Below are 19979 nucleotides of genomic sequence, written 5' to 3'. Positions count from 1 at the left end.
AATTTACACAATTTTTTAAATTATCTATGTGCAGGACCTTCCATTTTATCTTTGTTAAATATTACCTTGTAAGATTGTAAACACTGAACTGGCCTATGAAAACCCTTATTCCCCACCCTACAGTTATGTATTGCCTACAAACTGATGGACATTTGGACTAAGGATAGAGTTTTGTGGCATTTACAAGATGTGAAACTCCCAACTAGCTTATTTCTATTAATCAATACTCTTTGGGTCATCCAGTTAATAAACTGCTTAAATAGTTTCTGTCCTAGCAACATTTTGTCTGCTAAAATCTTATGAGAGTCTTTGTCAAAGGAACTTTCGGAAACCATTTCCAGGTAATCTGTGCCTGTCACATCTTCACCCATCAACTGTCACCACCTGTCAAAAGTACACAAGATCCTGGTGATCATCACTTCCTTTTCCAGGTGTTCATAGGCCATTCCTAACTGTTCGCAAGTTCCCAGAACGCCCCATACTCCTTTGCTCATGTTACTTTTCTGCCTTGAATGATTCCTTTTCCACTCTCAAGACTCCCCTCAAAAGCCATTTTATCTGGGAAGACTTTCCTCCTCTTCTCATTCTTTGGGTAGGATCAATCATTTCTACTGTAAGCAACCACTGTGTGAAGGGGCCTATACTGCACCAGGTAGTGCGGGTGGGAGGGGCCGGGGGTGGACACAGACATGTAAACAGCTAAATACATTGGCATTGCATCCTGCCCTAAGGAAGTGACTCTAGCACAGAGTATGGCCCTTAAGAATTATTTAGTGAAGGACTAATGTTGATTGATACACTTAAAGAAAAGTCAAGATTTTAGGTAAGAGAAAAGGATAGTGAAGGTTCTAAGAAATATGGATAGTATCCAAAATACACTCTTTAAATTCATTTGTTCAAAATATATGTATTTGATGGTAATCTTCCATTACACTCCAGAAGAGCTTTGCCATGATTTTTCCATTAGGGAGGAGCAGTGGTGGAGATTTTCCAGAAGATCATGGGTCAGAGGCCTAACAAAGTGCTGCCAAATTACAAAGCACCATTTTTGTGTCTTCAAGAGACTTTGAGGAAAATGGAAGGTTCTGGAGACAGATGCTTCTGCCTCTAAGCAGATGGTCCCATGAAATAAAGGAAGTATTTTATAGATGGTACAATGGATCCTAATAAATCAGGGATGTCTCAGGTGATGTCTGTGAAGTTCAACCAGTGAAATATGCTGGCAACATCAAGGGACTCATGACGATAATGATGCGTGGTTCAATGTGTGCTATAAAAGCATCTAAAGTGTGCCATAAAAATTTAAACATCAGGAGCCTCTCCAAATGGAACTTCCATCCAGAGCACACGTGACACATGAGTAGTAGAATCTGGGCACTCAGACCTGAGATAATGAGTTTTTTAATAATAAAATTATGCTTTTATCATTATCTTTGTATACCTTCCTGGATTCTCCAAGACAGAAGTTGTCTAAAAATTTATCAAGTTCAGGTTCTTATACAAAGAACTGAATTTATCCCCAACACTGAACTGCAGCAGACCCTAACTGGAGACTGTGCTCAGCTGTAGAAATATCTCGGCATATTCGTTCTGAGACCACTTCTGTCCGTAGCATCATATATGACCACAGATAGGGTGAATGCACACATTTCTGCTGATGCTCTATCATTTTTTTCCTTGACCTCTCTGTCTCCTATAGATTTCATAAGTCTTGCCAGTGAGGGTGAAGGAATTCCAACCCCTCCAAAATAGCTAATTCTTATAAAAAACTAAAAGGGACCTCAGGAGAAATGTTTACTAACTAATGACTGAAGAATCATTGCTTAAGTGTGGGTCAAATAATTTGTACTCGTGACACTGCAATACTGTTCCCACAGGACACCCACAAATTGTGGTTTAACCTACCTCATTGTAAAAAGAGAGAGGAAGAAAGACAGAGCAATGTCATGGAAAAAGTATAAGTGTTGGAATCCCATAAACCAAATTCAGATCCTAATTCTGCTGCTTGCAGCTGTGTGACTCTAGGCAAGTTTCTTAGCCTGTCTGAACCATCGTTCACTCATCTGTGAAATGAAGAAATTAATATGTCTAATAAGGATTAAGTTAGGTGCCAAATTATTTTAGTCCCCTTACGGTTCCTTAATATCAAAATGACGAACTGATCAGTTGTTAGACATTCCTTTAAAACTCTGTCATCTCTCTTCAGTAGGAAAGTGAGAATGAAAATAAGAATGGCTAAAATGTAATTATGCTAATACTGCATATCCTAGTATTTTGTTCTGCTTCATTGAAAGAGCATTTGAGAGTAATTTAAGATTTTTTTACGTCCTCAGTCTATCATATATTGGAAAACACCTTGTGCATAAAGAAAGACTAAGAGTTATTAAGCAGAATTTATTCATACTGGTTGAAGAGAAGACCCATGTGCAGAGCACAGCTTTTAACGCTAACCACATGGTTAAGGGTTTAGGAAACATCAGAGACAAAATTATAATCACTGCTTTAAAGTTCATTGAATATATGTAAGCGCATAACTATGAACTATACGTAGGCTACGTGTGGCTCATCAGAGATTGTTTCAAAGACTAGGGATAAAATCAACCAACTAAAACCATCTAAAGACAGTTGAAGTTCCAATTTTGAATTGAGTCAAACAAAATTATAACTTGCTCCTCACTTTTTCTTCTTAAGGAAATGTGTAACAATTTTTAGAGTTCTTTAAATAGCAAAAATCTTAGGGCCACTTCCCTTTCTGAACAAGCATTAATATTAATATCAAGATGTATTTCTATATCTCAAATGAAAGTCATTTGATCAATAAGTGCAATATTCAAACAGTAAGTATTGTTTTAAAGAGTAAAAGTAAAATCGTTATTGGACAGATAAAATAATAAAAGCAGAATGTGAAGATGCAAACACCTTTTCTCAGATATTATCCTTAGTTATTGTTTCTTTCCTTCCAATCTCATAGCTACACCCTTGCTGGTCCTGACACCATTGAATGCCTGGCCAGTGGCGAGTGGAGTGGAAGTAACCAGCAGTGTCTGGCCATCTCCTGTGATGAGCCCCCCAACGTGGAACATGCCTCTCCAGAGACCGCCCATCGGTTATTTGGAGACATTGCATTCTACTACTGCTCAGATGGTTACAGCCTGGCAGACAATTCCCAGCTCATCTGCAATGCCCAGGGCAAGTGGGTTCCCCCAGAAGGTCAGGCTGTGCCCCGTTGTATAGCTCATTTCTGTGAAAAACCTCCATCTGTTTCCTACAGCATCTTAGAATCTGTGAGCAAAGCCAAATTTGCAGCAGGCTCAGTTGTAAGCTTCAAATGCATGGAAGGTTTTGTACTGAACACCTCAGCCAAGATAGAATGTATGAGAGGTGGGCAGTGGAACCCTTCCCCCTTGTCCATCCAGTGCATCCCCGTGCGCTGTGGAGAGCCACCAAGCATCATGAATGGCTATGCAAGTGGATCAAACTACAGTTTTGGGGCCATGGTAGCTTATAGCTGCAACAAAGGGTTCTACGTCAAAGGAGAGAAGAAGAGTACCTGCGAAGCCACAGGACAGTGGAGTAGCCCCACACCCACATGCCACCCTGTATCTTGCAATGAACCACCTAAGGTAGAGAATGCCTTTCTGGAGGTAAGAGACTAATTAGCAAGTGATCCATGGCTTTCATTACAGGCCCAGCCCATTGTGGCTAACGGGGGATTCAGAAGCAGAGGCAGTAAACAGATTAGTTGTTGAAAAACAGAAGTAGCTAAATCTATAGGTAGTGAACATTGGAGAAAATTTGATAGACATTATGAATCCTTTTAATATATTAGCTTTCTACTTTCTGCTAGCATATAGACACTCGAAGCCCTTTGTAGCAATATCTTAGCCCTAACCATGAAGTTGGAATAAGCCAATTTTAATAAAATACCACTTTGCATTATCAAAAAAGTTATTCCAAGATAGATGTATGTTTTATTTTATAGAAATCAAGGTCTCAATGAAACCTAGAGAAATATGACTGTTTCTACTTTTTAGAGAAAAGATGAGGTAAACCATCCACTCACTATGATGCAGTTTTTGTGAGCTTCTTTGAGTGAGCTTAAAGGCAATGTCGCCCTGATGGACAAAGTGTTACGTCAGACCCTCATGCCCTGCTTTCACGCTAACACGCGTCTTCTCATTAAAAGCATCAAGAAAACGAGAATGAGGATCTAGTCCTCCAAATCAAGGGCCATTTTAAATAAATAATATTCTAATTAAACACTTTATAAAAACCCACACATATATAGTACCTTTTCTCTTTTCTATTTAACAACAACAAAATAATAGTAAACGCCTTTTATTTAAGACTTTTGCTCAGATATGTTAGCTTTCTATCGGAAGATGGTATATGGTTTATGTAAGGAGGCTTTCTTCATTCATTAATTTAACGGATATTTCTGAAGCTCTTATTAGGCGCCAGATAAGCATTGGAGATCTAGTAATTAATAATACAGATCAAGTCTGTGATGACATCATGCTTACATGCATGTGGGGTCCCCAAGCAATAAATAAGTAAACAAAACAAATAATTATGTTCAAATTACTGAGAAGTCACTACAACACAGAAGCTAGACTTTACCATTATCACTAACAAAGAACCATAGTAATCTTTTTAGTTTTCATAACTAATTCACTTTTTGTACCGCCTAAAAGTGACCTTTTATTATATGAATCACTTATTTATTTGAATTTTGAGATCATGAAGATTAAACTTTTGTTTAAAGATAAAATACTGCTTTTTATTTCCCATCCTTATTTTATAGCATAATTTTTTTCAATTATGTTAAGAATGAACACAAAACTCTGATAAAACTCCTAGGACCATATCCATGAAAAATATTTTGTGTGCTTTTTGTACTATAAAACAACATTAACAAATAAATGTATGTTCGTGTGTGTTTCCCTTTATGTTATTAAAACAACAAACTATGGCATGACTTTGGTCCGCAAGATTTTTTTGAATTTACCAAGTAATTTCTAATTTTCTGTATCACTCTATCAATTCATCAATCAATTTAGAGACTTTTGATCTTTTACGTATTATGGCCTCAGCACTGTGGTCACCATTTCTGCAGTAAGATTACTTAATTGACCTTTTGTTTTGTTCACTTATTGAAAAACATAGAGTGGACTTACTGGAAAAAACATAAGTCCTCATTTGCTTATGTCTAAGTTGATTCATTTTAATGTAGACATTTTAGTCTCTTTTTTACTATTTAATGTATTTAGTTAATCATATTATCTGTTACATAAATTGTACTTAATTGTTTTCTCCCTATTATGCAGCATGCAACTGGGAGGATCTTTGAGAGTGAAGTGAGGTATCAGTGTAATCCAGGCTATAAGTCAGTTGGAAGTCCTGTATTTGTCTGCCAAGCCAATCGCCACTGGCACAGTGAATCTCCTCTGTCATGCATCCCTCTCAACTGTGGAAAACCTCCTCCAATCCAGAATGGCTACATGAAAGGAGAAAATTTTGAAGTAGGGTCCAAGGTTCAGTTTTTCTGTAATGAGGGTTATGAGCTTGTTGGCGACAATTCTTGGACATGCCAGAAATCTGGCAAATGGAATAAGAAGCCAAACCAAAAGTGTGTGCCCACCAAGTGCCCAGAGCCACCCCTCCTGGAAAACCAGCTCGTGTTGAAGGAGTTGACTACTGAGGTAGGAGTGGTGATGTTTTCCTGTAAAGAAGGGCATGCTCTACAGGGCCCCTCTGTCCTGAAATGTTTGCCATCCCAGCAATGGAATGATTCATTTCCTATTTGTAAGATGGTTCTGTGTCTCCCACCTCCCCTGATTTCCTTTGGTGTTCCTGCTCCTTCTTCTGCTCTTCATTTTGGAAGCACTGTCAAGTATTCTTGTGTGGATGGGTTTTTCCTAAGAGGAGATCCTACCACTTTCTGCCAAGCTGATGGTACCTGGAGCTCTCCACTGCCAGAATGTGTTCCAGTAGAATGCCCCCAACCTGAAGAAATCCTCAATGGCATCATTGATGTGCAAGGTCTTGCTTATCTCAGCACAGCTCTCTATACCTGCAAGCCAGGCTTTGAGTTGGTGGGAAATACTACCACCCTTTGTGGAGAAAATGGTCACTGGCTTGGAGGAAAACCAACATGTAAACCCATTGAGTGCCCAAAGCCCAAGAAGATTTTGAATGGCAAATTCACTTACACAAACCTACACTATGGGCAAACCATTACATACTCTTGTGACCGAGGCTTTAGGCTTGAAGGTCCCAAAGCCTTGACTTGTTTGGAGACAGGTAATTGGGATGTGGATGTCCCATCTTGCAACGCCATCCATTGTAATCCTCCACAACCCATTGAAAATGGTTTTGTAGAAGGTGCAGATTACAGCTATGGTGCCATGATCATCTACAGCTGCATCCCTGGATTCCAGGTAGCTGGTCATGCCATGCAGACTTGTGAAGAGTCAGGATGGTCAAGCTCCATCCCAACTTGTGTACCCATAGACTGTGGTCTCCCTCCTCACATTGATTTTGGAGACTGTACTAAGGTCAAAGACGGTCAGGGATATTTTGACCAGGAAGAAGATGTGATGGAAGTTCCGTATGTGACTCCTCACCCTCCTCGTCATCTGGGAGCAGTGGCTAAAACCTGGAAAAACACAAAGGGATCTCCTGCTACACATTCAGCAAACTTTCTATATGGCACCATGGTTTCATACACCTGTAATCCAGGATATGAACTTTTGGGAAACCCTGTACTGATCTGCCAGGAAGATGGAACATGGAATGGCAGTGCACCATCTTGCATTTCAATCGAATGTGACTTGCCTGTTGCTCCTGAAAATGGCTTTTTGCATTTTACAGAGACTACCATGGGCAGCGCTGCACAATATAGCTGCAAACCGGGACACATTCTGGTGGGCTCTGACATAAGACTTTGTCTCCAAAATAGAGAGTGGAGTGGTACTTCTCCACGCTGTGAGGCCATTTCATGCAAAAAACCAAATCCGGTTATGAATGGCTCCATCAAAGGAAGTAACTACACATACCTGAGCGTGCTGTACTATGAGTGTAATCCTGGGTATGTGTTGAATGGCACTGAGAGGAGAACATGCCAAGGAAATAAAAATTGGGATGGGGATGAGCCAGTTTGCATTCCTGTGGACTGTGGTTCACCCCCAATCTCAGCTAATGGCCAGGTGAAAGGAGATGAGTATACATTCCAAAAAGAGATTGAGTATACTTGCAATGTAGGGTTCTTACTTGAGGGAGCCAGGAGTCGTGTTTGTCTTGCCAATGGAACTTGGAGTGGAACCACTCCCATCTGTGTGCCTGTCAGATGTGCCAACCCACCACAGGTGGCAAATGGGGCGATGGATGGCCTAGACTATGGTTTGGGGAAGGAAGTAGTGTTCCACTGTCAGGAGGGCTATGTCTTGCATGGTGCTCCAAAACTCACCTGTCAGTCGGATGGGACATGGGATGCAGAGGTTCCTCTCTGTAAACCAGTCAACTGTGGACCTCCTGAAGATCTTGCTCATGGCTTCCCTAATGGCTTTTCCTTTTCTCATGGGGGCCAGATACAGTATCAATGCTTTTCTGGTTATAAGCTCCATGGAAGTCCTTCAAGAAAGTGTCTCTCCAATGGCTCCTGGAGTGGCAGCCCACCGTCCTGCCTGCCTTGCAGGTGTTCCACACCAGTAATTCAAAATGGAGCTGTCAATGGGACAGATTTTGGTTGTGGAAAGGCAGCCCAGATTCAGTGCTTCAAGGGTTTCAAGCTCCTGGGACTTTCTGAAATCACCTGTGAAGCCAATGGCCAGTGGAGCTCTGGCTTCCCACGCTGTGAACACGCTTCTTGCGGTTCTCTCCCAGTGATACCAAATGCATTCATCACTGAGAGCGGCTCTTTAGAGGAAAATGTGATCACTTACAACTGCAGACCTGGGTATGTCATACAAGGCAGTTCAGATCTGATTTGTATGGAGAAAGGGATGTGGAGCCAGCCTCATCCCGTCTGTGAGCCAGTGTCCTGCGGACCCCCACCGTCTGTTGCCAATGCAGTGGCAACTGGAGAGGCACACACCTATGAAAGTAAAGTGAAACTCAGGTAAGACCATGGCTCTTCAGTCTCCAAGGGGTGCAGGCAGGAGCGTTGTAAAATGAAAAGTCACAGATCAAACATTTAGCTCATTAGGAAGAAAATACCACCTCAGGACTGCTCTCCAAAAGCTAAAGCTTTTACCACTTGCCTTTATTCTACCCCTACTTATATAGAAACCCGTTGACTATAAAGATAAAATTCTACATTTTCAGGTTGTAGTTCTTAATATAATTACCCTGATTGCCATATTCCATAGAGTTTCATGAAACAGCAAGATCCTCTAGCTAGCTTTAACATCTCTTAAATCACAAGGCTGTTTTTCAAAGGTCATGCTGGTAAATTTCTTTGTGATATCACTTTATGATGATATTCATACGTGCCGATGTTGAGGAAATAAGGCAAAAGCTGAAGAATTCAGGTCAAAAGACCACTTTCATTGATCAATAAAAATAGGGTGATATTCTTAAGGGGACTTCCAACCTATGCTATCTGAACAAACTAAGCATTTAATGCACAAAGGTGATTTTTGCTGGAAAACTTTTCTATGTAAAATGTATTATTTAAAAGGATGAGAAAATAATGGAATTAATTTTTAAATTAAGTTTTTGTTGGAATAAATCCCTGAAATGTTCAAAGATATCTCAACTCTCTAAGTCAATTTAGATTTTATTAACATCTCCAGGGGAATTATGGGTTATCCTTCACAGGTTGGCTTCTTAGAGTTTATTAATAATTCAACAACTCTTCTTAAGCATGTCTGTTGTGGGCATTTTAATCCTACTTTCATTTTCTCTTAATTGCCATAAGAAGTAAACCCGGGGGAAGATTGTCAATAAGAAAGCTAAAGAGTAGTGGCTCATGCGCTGAGAAGAAAAACAAAAATGATTCCTTGCTTTTGATATGCATTTTCAAGTTTTTATGTGGATGTTGGTGTGTCAGATATCCTGAGAAGTCACGTATCGCCTGCTTCTCAAGACTTCTCTGTTTGTTATTCCTTATTGTCTGTTGATTACTTCTTCTTTCAGATCTTCACTTAATAGCAGATAAACAGATCATTCCAAGCTTGCAAAACCTGGGACTTCTACCTAGTCTATAATTTGTGAAATTAAAAAATATGTCCACCTAATAAATGTTAGTTAATTAAGTGGCTTAATTAAAAAGGCAGTGTAGTATGGTGGCAAAAGCTGGATTCTAGAGCCATATTCCCTAGGTAGGAATCTCAGCTGTCACTTCTTGGGGAAATTATTTAATCTCTTTGATGTCGGTTTCATTATCTGCAAATGGGAATAAAGGTAATAATAGTACCTACTCATAGGGTTCACATGAGAATTTAATGAGTTAACATTTGTAGAGCACTTAGAACCGTGACTGGAATTTAATAAGTGCTATGTAAATATTTGCTGAGCAAATAAATGCAAATTTAAAAATCACAGAGAGTTTTAGAGCCAGATTGAACTTGAGTTTGAACACCCATGCTACTGTTACATGATAATAGCTAATAATTAGGATTAAAAGAAATACCCTATTTCAAAGGCCTAGAACAGTGTTTGGCACAAAGTACATACCCAATAAATATTAATTGTGTTATATTCTTACTGGTATCTAAGTCTTTTTATGACTTTGTCTAGAATTTCTTGAACTGTCATCTGTTTTTAGAATAAATGAATTCAATAGTGATATTATCCACAATGAAGGTAAATAATATCAACAACATTTAAAGCAACTTGTCTTGGCTAATCCTTAATGTGGATAACTAAAGATCGATCTGGTTATCATTGCTGTGTTGGTGTTTTGGCATGGCAATGCCATCTACCTGATGTTTGAATCCATTTTATATATCACATAAAGTGTCTACTGAGCGTTTTAACAGCTTCTTAAATCCAAGAACAGATCATCAATAATATTGTACTCACTTTAAGGCGCTCATTTTGGCTTTTCCATTGCAGGTGTCTGGAGGGTTATATGATGGATACAGATATAGATACATTCACCTGTCAGAAAGATGGTCTTTGGTTCCCTGAGACAATCTCCTGCAGTCCCAGAAAATGTCCTCTGCCAGCAAACATAACACATCTACTCATTCATGGGGATGATTTCAGTGTGAATAAGCAAGTTTCTGTGTCATGTGCAGAAGGGTATACCAATGAGGGGGTTAACACATCAACATGTCAGGTAAGACTCCCTATCTTAATTAGAATGTGTAAGTATAATTCATTTATATGTATTATATATATAAATGTATATGTCCCCACACAAGCAGTATCTTGCTGTCCTGAAAAGAAAAAATGCCTCAAGTTTCCAATCATATCAAAGGATTTGAGAAGTTTTTTGGTAGAAATATAATCAAATATATCTTTCTTTCCAATATTCCCATTTTTAAACTAAGAAAGTGCCAAGAGTAGGTGAAAAAACATTTAGATAAAATGTTAAAATATCTATAACAAGATATTCATTAGATAAAATGTTAAAATATCTATAACAAGATATTCATGACAAATTAGGCATAAGTCATATGGTCCACGCATAGATGCTCAAAAGAGTGTGTGTGTGTATATATATATAAGTATATATATATTTTTTTAAGTACATGACCCGCTCCAAAATACATACTAGAATGTTTTCAAGTATTCATGTTGGAATGGAGAAAACGAAGGCAAGTTTTTAAACTTTGAGTGGTATGCCTATAAGTTGCTATTTCTCATAAACATTAAATTAAACTGTAGAATTATGTGAAATATATGGGTGCGTTGGTATGTCATGAAATATTTGTACCAACCATCCAGTCCTCATCCATCATAATGAAAACATATTTCTTGGAGTCCTTGATTTTTTTAATGGATTCTATTAGTAACAAAAAGCTTGGTTTTTGTGTTTAAAAAGTGTCTAAAATTGTTTAGAGATGACCATTAAGGCCGTCTAATAAATAACGTGTTTTTTAAGGCTGCAGATAAAAAGTAGCAGAAAGACCAAATTCTAGATCTTCTTGATTATTTTTTCGGAGATTATTCTGCCATACAATCAGTATTTGCAAACTTCTTCATTCATACATATTAACTCCTAAATGTAACATAATTTGTTATTTGTTATTTAGCCTGATGGCACCTGGGAGCCACCATTTTCTGACGAATCCTGCAGTCCAGTTTCTTGTGGGAAACCTGAAAGTCCAGAGCATGGATTTGTGGTTGGCAGTGAATACACTTTTGAAAGCACAGTTATTTATCAGTGTGAACCTGGCTATGAATTAGAAGTAAGTGAACAAACTTTTAACCAGAATTAATTTGTTTTTCTGATCTACTTGGGAACATTTTCATTATTAGCACTGATTTCTTTCACTGATTTTGGTTCTAAAAGATTTTTTTATACTTTATTATCTTATCCTAACACTTTACAATAAATATTTAAGGTGATTTATAATCTTAAAAGGCAAAATAAGTCTTGAATTAAAAAAATTAAAGCCATGGTAAAGGAAGAGGAAATTAGTATACCAACCATAAGACTGGTACTGTGACTTCAATTGCCCATTTAACCTGTGTTTCTGCCTCCTGTTAATCATACTCTGCAACAAGGCAGCCCATCTGTCACCGTATGGAGGTGACTGTAAGGATTTAGGTATGCAAAGCTAGGATTGCCTCCAGCAATGGGCTCAAATACCTTGTCAAGTTCCTGATTGAGATGCCAGGTTCCCACATGGCAGATCTGGCCTGAAAATTCCTCATCGCAGTTCTAACCAAATACTAAGTTAGGTCTCATGACCACTCCTGCTTTGTAATATTAAAACTCCATCAGCAGCGCCTCGGTCTCCCTATTACTTTGGTGGGAATGCTGCAGTCAGTTTTGCTGAAAGCATGATCATATCATCAAACTTGAAATTTAAGAGGCCTGTTTTACGTTATATAACGTTGTCATCTGGTTTTTCAGGAAACGCTTCTCTGCTGTTTTTGTTTGTGTAGTGGTATTTAATGTACGTTTTGCAGAATTATTCATTGCCAGTGATCTGTTAAATTTGTATAGTGCACTCCATTCTTTTCTGACCATGCAATCAAAGAATTGTCATAAAGAGGTCCATGAAAGCTGGAACTAGGCTTATATGGATGTTGTTTTAACTGCTTAAAAGAGTTAAAAAAAAAAAAAAAAAGGAAGGATAATAATGTAATGGTTGATTGCAATTGGAGCGTTTTTCTGTTTTGGAAACCCAGTTGCTCTTCATGTGAGAGTACTAGTGTTGCAATTTATTAAGAAGAAAAGTGCTATAAAATGTAAACATATAGCAAACTGATGGGTCATTAAGTTTGAGGAAGTAGATAATTCACTTACAATTTTTTTAAATTAATGTTAACTAACTACAAAATTGAGAGAGGTGCCATAGCAATTGTTCTCGCTCCAAGCCACATTTTAGAATTACCAGAGAAACTTAAAAAATATATTGATGTCCAGTTACTTGTAGAAATAAGCGATGCCAGGTCTGGGACAAGAAATGTAAAAGATTAGCCTTGAAAAGCTTGTCAAATGAGAGAGCAGGCAACCTAGCAAAGGCTACATGTTAAAAAGACTCAGGGGCCAACTGGATGAGGCCCCCAAGGGCCAAGATGAGACCGTTTTAGCATCAATAAGAGTAATAACTTTAATGGACTGAAACACATCAAATATGTCATGAGTGACAGTAGACTCATAATGATACTAAAAGAAAATTAGTTGGTAACTATTAGAGGATACTCAAGAACAAATTCATTATTTTGAAAACAGACAACGAAAGAGGAAGAAACTGGATGATTGGATAACCAAATAGTAGATGAAAGGAAGTTTCCCTTTATAGAAGTATTCCAGTCAATAAACGATAGAATTTAAATCTCAGAATTCGCAACTCTTAAGAATTAATGGATTTAAGTTGTCATCATGGCTACTGGTGTCAGAAAAAATAGAGGCAACCAGACATTATGTGTCTCCTGGTGGGAAAACACACCATTATGAAAAAGTCTTGCCAAAAACAAGAAAAACTGAATTTGAATCTAGTCAAGCCTCTAAAGCCAACAACCAGTATCAGAGGCAAAGGAACACACTAAGTGACACCATAGTGAGGTAATCGGCAAAATTCCGTGTGTGGAAATATCTACAAAACAAATGACCCAGTTTTCTGGTTTCTGAAACAAATAAATTGACAGGGTAAGAGGGAAGGAAACTGAGAAGGAATCTGTAGATTTAAAGAGGTACATAAGAGATAAATAAACCCTGTGGACCTTACTTTGTTCCAGATTCAAGTGAACTGTAACAAGATAAAAATACAACATTTATGCAACAATTGGAAATTTGAACACTAACTCAACATTTCATTAATATTCAGGAATCATTAAGGTGTGATAATGTTATTGTGGTTATAATTTTTAAGAGCCCCTATCTTTTAGACATTCCTATTGAAATATTTAGTAAATATTAAGTAATTTGATTTCTAGGATTTGCTTCACAATAATGCAGGTTCATGGGAAAGGAGTGGGCCTTAGGTGAAACAAGGTTGGCCTTAAGTTAATTGTGTAATCTGGGTGTTGGCTGCATGGGAGTCGTTATACTGTCCTTTCTACTGTTGTATTTTTCATGTCTTTGAATTTTTCTGCAAGACAGTGTTTTAAAAAATGCAAATGCCTGTTTCTCACCCAAGACTAATTAATTCAGTATCTCTGTTGGTTGAGTCTAGGGCAGCAGTAGCTTTTTAAAAGCTCCCAGGTGATTCTCATGTTCAGCCAGGACTGGGAACCACTGCTCTGAGATGTTTCCCAGTGTTTCTCAAAGAGTGGTTTATGAACCACTTGCTTGAGAATCATCTGAGAAGTTGTAAAAAGGAGTGTATGTTCCTAGGCCAAGAATCTGCATTTTTAACAAGTACCTCAGATGCCAAAGGTCAATGGCTGGGAAAGTGGTTAAGAGCAGGCACTTGGTCCTGTCAGACCTCTGTCACAGGTTCTGTCCTCTTGCTGAATGGAAGATGTTGGGGAACCTGCCAAACCTTTCTGAGCCTGTTTCATCCTGTCTGTAGTAGAAATGCAGTAACCACATTTGTGAAGTTACTGCAAGGGCTGGAGATAAGAGAAAAAAAGTGGTGAGCTTGGTCCTTTATCCATTGTCTGAGTTCAATATAGGGGAGTTATTAGCATCACTTCCAATGTTCTTTTTATTACCAAAATCAGACAAAGCAATTAGAACAACTAATGTAAATCATGTTAAATTCTTGTACTATATGAATAAGTTTTCATTTATATGTAAGGTACACAACATTTTTGAGTCATCTAAATATCAAAAAATTTACAACACATGCAATCTTGAAATAAAAATTCCTACAGGCAACTGAGGAATAAATCAAAATAAAGAACTCAAAAATGAGATAGGCATGTTATGAAATCACTGCTAATGAGAAATAGAGTGGTTGCTGTTATTCGAGAACTTAATATAGCTGTCTAACCGAATTGTTGATTAAGCAGATACATTATGTCAAACATAGTAACCTAAAGCTAATCTGGACCTAAAACTCCAGTTTAATTCACCAAAAACAAGATGTGTAGGGGCTGGCCTGGGGGTGCAGCAGTTAAGTTGGCACGTTCCGGTTTGGCAGCCTGGGGTTCACTTGTTGAGACCCCAGGTACGACCTACACACTGCTTATCAGGCTGTGGCAGGCATCCCACATGTACAGTGGAGGAAGATGGGCACGGATGTTAGCTCATGGCTAATCTTCCCCCCCCCCCCCAAAAAAAAGAGAGAAAAACCAAAGATGTGTAAAGGGACAGAGAGAGAAAAAGAAAGATGGAAATGCATGATGAAATTTGCAACTTACTGAGGAGAGAGCCATGAGATGATATTTGATTTTCTCACATCAACAGTTATAGAAAATAGATTTATCTGAGTTTTTATTGGAATAAAAATTCACATAGTCAAAACAGAATATTTATCTTTCAAAACATGAGAGGAAAGGCAACAAGAAAAAAATAGTAACAGAAAAAGTACTAAACTATTTACTAAAATTAACTATAGGAGTATAGTCCACTCTGGGAAAACCCGAATAGTTAGAGAGCTGGCTTTTATGGTTTGCCACATCCTTCCTCGAAATTAATTAAAAAAAAATTCACAAACTAGAATAGTATATTTTCCTGTGCATACCTAAGTATATAAGCATAGAAAGTACAACAAATGTTAACAGCGTTTATCTCTGGAGGAAGAATCCTGGAAAACTTTGTTTTTCTTTTACATTTTCCAACCTCTCTATAATGAACACTTATTGCTTTTTCAATAAGAAGAAAGTAATAAGTACATATTTTTAAGAAACATTTAATTTTATAGAATGAATATTTTTTTGAAAGTCAGGACGGTATCCTTTCATCAAAGTCAATGAAATTCTTGCAGGTAAAGATTTGTCAGTAATTAATCTGATCATTTAAAGACCTTTGAATAGAAGATCTTTGAATAGAAATACCTTTGAATAGAACAATAAGGATGACATCAGTAAATCAGATAAAAACCAAAGTAAGGGCCAGCCCGGTGGCACGGCAGTTGTTCACACATTCCGATTTGGCGGCCCGGGGTTCGCCAGTTCAGATCCCGGGTACCCACCTATGCACCACTTATCAAGCCACACTGTAGCAGGCATCGCACATATAAAGCAGAGGAAGATGGACACGGATGTTCACTAAGAGCCAATCTCCCTCAGCAAAAATAGGACGATTGGCAGGAGATGTTAGCTCAGGGCTAATTTTCCTCAAAAAAAAAAAAGCAAAACAAAGTAGAGATGATAGCTCCTTTTCAGACTTCTTTCTAATTTAGAACACAGCTTCAAGACAGTAAGATAGCCAAAGGGCTCTGAGCAATGAAAAAACATGTGACAAAATCCACGTGCTGGAGTTCATATATTTGCCTTAGAGTCAAGCCTCTTAAAACAGTACTTAGAACCTAGTCTTTTTTTAACACATAATATTATAAAATTTAACTTATTATTCCATAGTAGATTAGGAATTTAAAGCATGGAAAAGGGGTATCCTTAAGAACACTGATGATTATAGTAAAAGATGAACAACAAAGAAGGAGGAAGCAAGGACGCGTAAAAAATCATGTCCAAAAATCCAAGAACAATAGTCTTAGTCTATGTAAGCCTGTGATAACTGTAGGGGGCAAACAGCCTATATATAGAGCTGCCAAGAGCTGTGGGATATTTAAAAATATACAAAAAGTATATTCAAAATAATAATTATAAATAATTTTTCAAGTAAGTTATATGCATTTTACTCTATTTCAGAAGACAGGGAAGTAAATTTTAGAAAGATTTTTACCCAAAATATTTAAAATTTTACATGCTCTGGCTCTTATTAGGGAAGTTTATTTTTAATGGATATGTTGCATTGTCAAAACATTCCATCTTCATACCAATGAGCTATCTTGACATGTTTCTTGTTCGCGAGTGTAGAAAAAACAATTCATATTCTTCGCTGTACCCCTCAGGTATTGAAAAATAAATTCAATTCAAAATATACCAAGCAAATATACTTCTGACGTTTCAAACATGTTCTTCATCATTCTTTGCTATTGGTTATAATTAGTTGTCATTTAAATAGAAAGTGAAACAAAATTTGTACCTTCATTACACTAATTAGCCAGAGTGTAAATTTTGAAGTAATTTGATGAAACATTTTTGAAAGTGTAAAGCTACCCCTTAAACTATATTTATTTAGTGAATTTATTTAGCATTCTAGTGCTGAGAGATTCAAGTTCATAGCTGAGATGACTTTGCATTCCCTTATTATCTTTTCATTATAGTTAAGATCCTGTCAATGACCTTTCTTCGTTGATTCACAGGGAAACGGAGAACGCACCTGTCAGGAGAACAGCCAGTGGAGTGGAGGGGTAGCCACGTGCAAAAGTAAGTTAAGTGGCACTTAGCAGTCCCCAAAATGATGCTGAGGACACAAAATAACAGTATAAGCCCATTTTCTTTAGAAGTCCGGTTTGTAATTAAAAAAAAAATTGACTCCATAAACTGCATGAGACCCTTTAATGGGTTTTTGCTCAAGGGCACCAAACCAATAAAAGGGTCAAAAACTGTAGTAGAGATTAATGATTAAATTGGAGTAGAGCATAAGATTACTGACCCGGGAATTGCAAGCATTTTGTTTAGAAGCTGGTTAATTATTGAGTTTATTTGCCTTCTTTTTCGTGGGGTTCCTTTTCCCTCAAATAATTATAAATTAGAAGGCTTAGAGCTGTTGCTTTTTGGTGACAGTACTAGCTAATACTGACATCATCTTAAAGTGATATTGGCACATCTGTCAAATAAATGAATGCTCACATTTTTTGTGGAGTTTTGCATTAACTCATTTTATAACAGCCAAGTTGATTTAGCAAGATGTAGATTAACACACATGACTTTATTCCCAACATATGGTCCATGTGATTCCTCTGTCAAAAGACAATGTATTTAGTTAGAATAGTTACAAACCAATCAAAGTGGCAAGCTTTTAAATTTTCTTATTCTCTTAATATTCCTGGGGGAGCCATTAAATTTTCAAACTGGAAGGGGCCCCTTAGATGATATAGTCCAGCCCCTTTGATTGACAAATGAGTAAATAGGGACCAGGAGAGGTGAAGTGAGTGACTTGCCCAATATCATAAATTAAGTTCACGGGCGAGCTGGCCCTGAGACTTGATGTACTTGAAGCTTCGTTCACTGTTGTTTCAACCATATCTTCTGGGGTAGATTAACGAGCAGCTTTTGTGTGCACAGGAATCTTATGTCTTTTAAGGAATGTTATATAGCTGAAACTCCAATGGAGAATGTGGGTGTTTTTAGTTCTCAAAAACCTATATAAATATTATATAGAAAAACATATTGAGTAACCTCTCAAGTCACAGAAAGGCATCACTGAGGTTTCCTGATAATAGCATTTTTTATCTCAGCTGTTCATGAACAAAAAGTGTGTGAATGTGTGTGCAGGAGAGGGGAGTGGGGAATGAAGAGGAAACATGTCTGGATTGTTTCAGCTTTGTGGCAGATTTAATTCAAACTCCAATGACAGTGGTTTGTATATTCCTATCTCTGCAATGCAAAATAGAAATAAAAAGCTCTATATGAATTCTGCTATTCTCTGTGCTTTTCTTTTCCTTCTAAATTATTAAATGTGTAATACAAGTTCTTTGCAGAAAATTAGAAAACACCAATACGCAAGAAAGAAAATAATAGTCTTAATCCCACCACTCAGGGATAAAAACTGTTGATATTTTGATATATTTTATTATGTGCTTTTTTCCTAGGCGTAAAATAATACAGATATTTCTGGGGGGGGGGAAGTGCTCATACTGAGCAGCCTGATTTATACAATCCTTATATAATTTACTAAATTATTAAATATATCAATATCTGTATCAATCAGATTTCAAGGAAGCCTGTTCAAGTCAGGAGGATTCCCTCGACCCGTGCTTCTCAAAGTGGCCCGTAGACCAGCAGCATCAGTAGTACCTGGGATCTTGTTAGGAATGCAGAGTCTCAGGCCACACCCCAATCCTACTGAATCAAATTTGCATTTTAACAAGATCACTAGATGATTCCTATGCCCATTACAGTTTGAGAAGCAGTGCCTCAACCCTATGGTTTTCAGTCTTCCACACATTGGAATATCCTGGGGAACTCTGAAAAATCTCTTGCCCAATCTGAACCCTATATCGGTTAAGTCAGAATCTCTGAAGGTGGGGACCCCACATCAATTCATTTTTCAAACTTTCAGGTGATTGCAAGTTACAGCCAAGGTTAAGAACCATGGTCCTAAGACATGTGATACTCACCAGACTGAAAGAAGCCCAAAGAAGTCAGTTAGCATCTAATCCAGTGGCTCTCAACTCTGAGTGAGCATTAGAATCATTTGGGGAGCTTTTAAGAAAACGCCAAAAGCTAAGTCCACAACACAGAGATTCTGATACATTTGGTCTGCGATAGGGCCCTAAGCGTAAGAGCTTCCCAGGGACTCTAATGTGCAGCCAAAGTTGAGGATCAGTGGTCTGAACTGCCTTCTCTACCCACACAAACATCATAAAATTAAGACATACTCACTCTTTTATGATTTTTGAAAGGGTGATCCTGCTTTCCTCCTAGCACATTCCTATGAATAACATTTCTCACTGGTGCAAAATCATTCTTTATAATTACACTAAAATTACCCATCAGTTTATGGGGTCTGTATACCCCTAGACCATATAATGTGTCCTTTATCTGAATTTGCCCCCAGGTTCGTGGTTTCCTGTCCTTTATATTTTCCTATTATATTTTACCATCCAATAATTTTATCTTTAATCTCTCCTTACAAGCAATATGACCTTGACCAAATCATTTAACCTCTCTTAGCCTCACTTTCCTTCAACTGTGATATGAGATAATCTCAGAATTGTTGTAAGGTGACTAGATTTAACCAAAAGACAAACCAAAAAAAGAATACCCAGTTAAATTTAAATTTCAGATTAAAAATAATTTTTAATATAAATGTGCCCCATGCAATATCTGGGCCATATTTATTCTGAAAGTTTATTTGTTGTTTATCTGCTACTGTAGTTTAACTGGACATTCTGTATTTTATCTGGCCAACTCTAGTTGTAAGAAATAAATTTGATAATGTCTGGAAAGTTCTTGGCCATGGTAGCAACTTAACAAATGAAAATTCCTTTATTTTACCCACCTGCTCATCCATACCCCCAGCATTATTAACAACGAAAGGTGGCAACATACATAAAGACAGCTAGAGTCAATAAGGCAAAATACTAATGTTTAATTGTCTGCTTGTCTTAATCCAAAACTCGGCATGCTGGGATTTTTTTTCTCCTTCAATGGGTATCATTGTGCCTCACACATGA

At 37.6% G+C, this 19979-nt stretch overlaps 1 protein-coding gene across 1 annotated transcript in view; it reads left to right on the top strand.

Annotated features, from left to right (window-relative positions):
* Window positions 1-19979, top strand: part of SVEP1 (sushi, von Willebrand factor type A, EGF and pentraxin domain containing 1) — a 166670-nt gene that overhangs the window by 128457 nt on the left and 18234 nt on the right. Inside the window, exons 37-41 of the mRNA XM_046663234.1 lie at window positions 2972-3644; window positions 5328-8119; window positions 10060-10285; window positions 11205-11360; window positions 16941-17004. Coding sequence (XP_046519190.1) covers window positions 2972-3644; window positions 5328-8119; window positions 10060-10285; window positions 11205-11360; window positions 16941-17004 — 3911 coding nt within the window. The remainder of the gene's footprint in view (window positions 1-2971; window positions 3645-5327; window positions 8120-10059; window positions 10286-11204; window positions 11361-16940; window positions 17005-19979) is intronic.

The sequence above is a fragment of the Equus quagga genome, chromosome 1, assembly GCF_021613505.1.
Source record: "Equus quagga isolate Etosha38 chromosome 1, UCLA_HA_Equagga_1.0, whole genome shotgun sequence".
Taxonomy (NCBI): Eukaryota; Metazoa; Chordata; class Mammalia; order Perissodactyla; family Equidae; genus Equus; species Equus quagga.
Note: the sequence above shows the minus strand (reverse complement) of the source record. Positions and strands in the feature narration are given on the sequence as shown.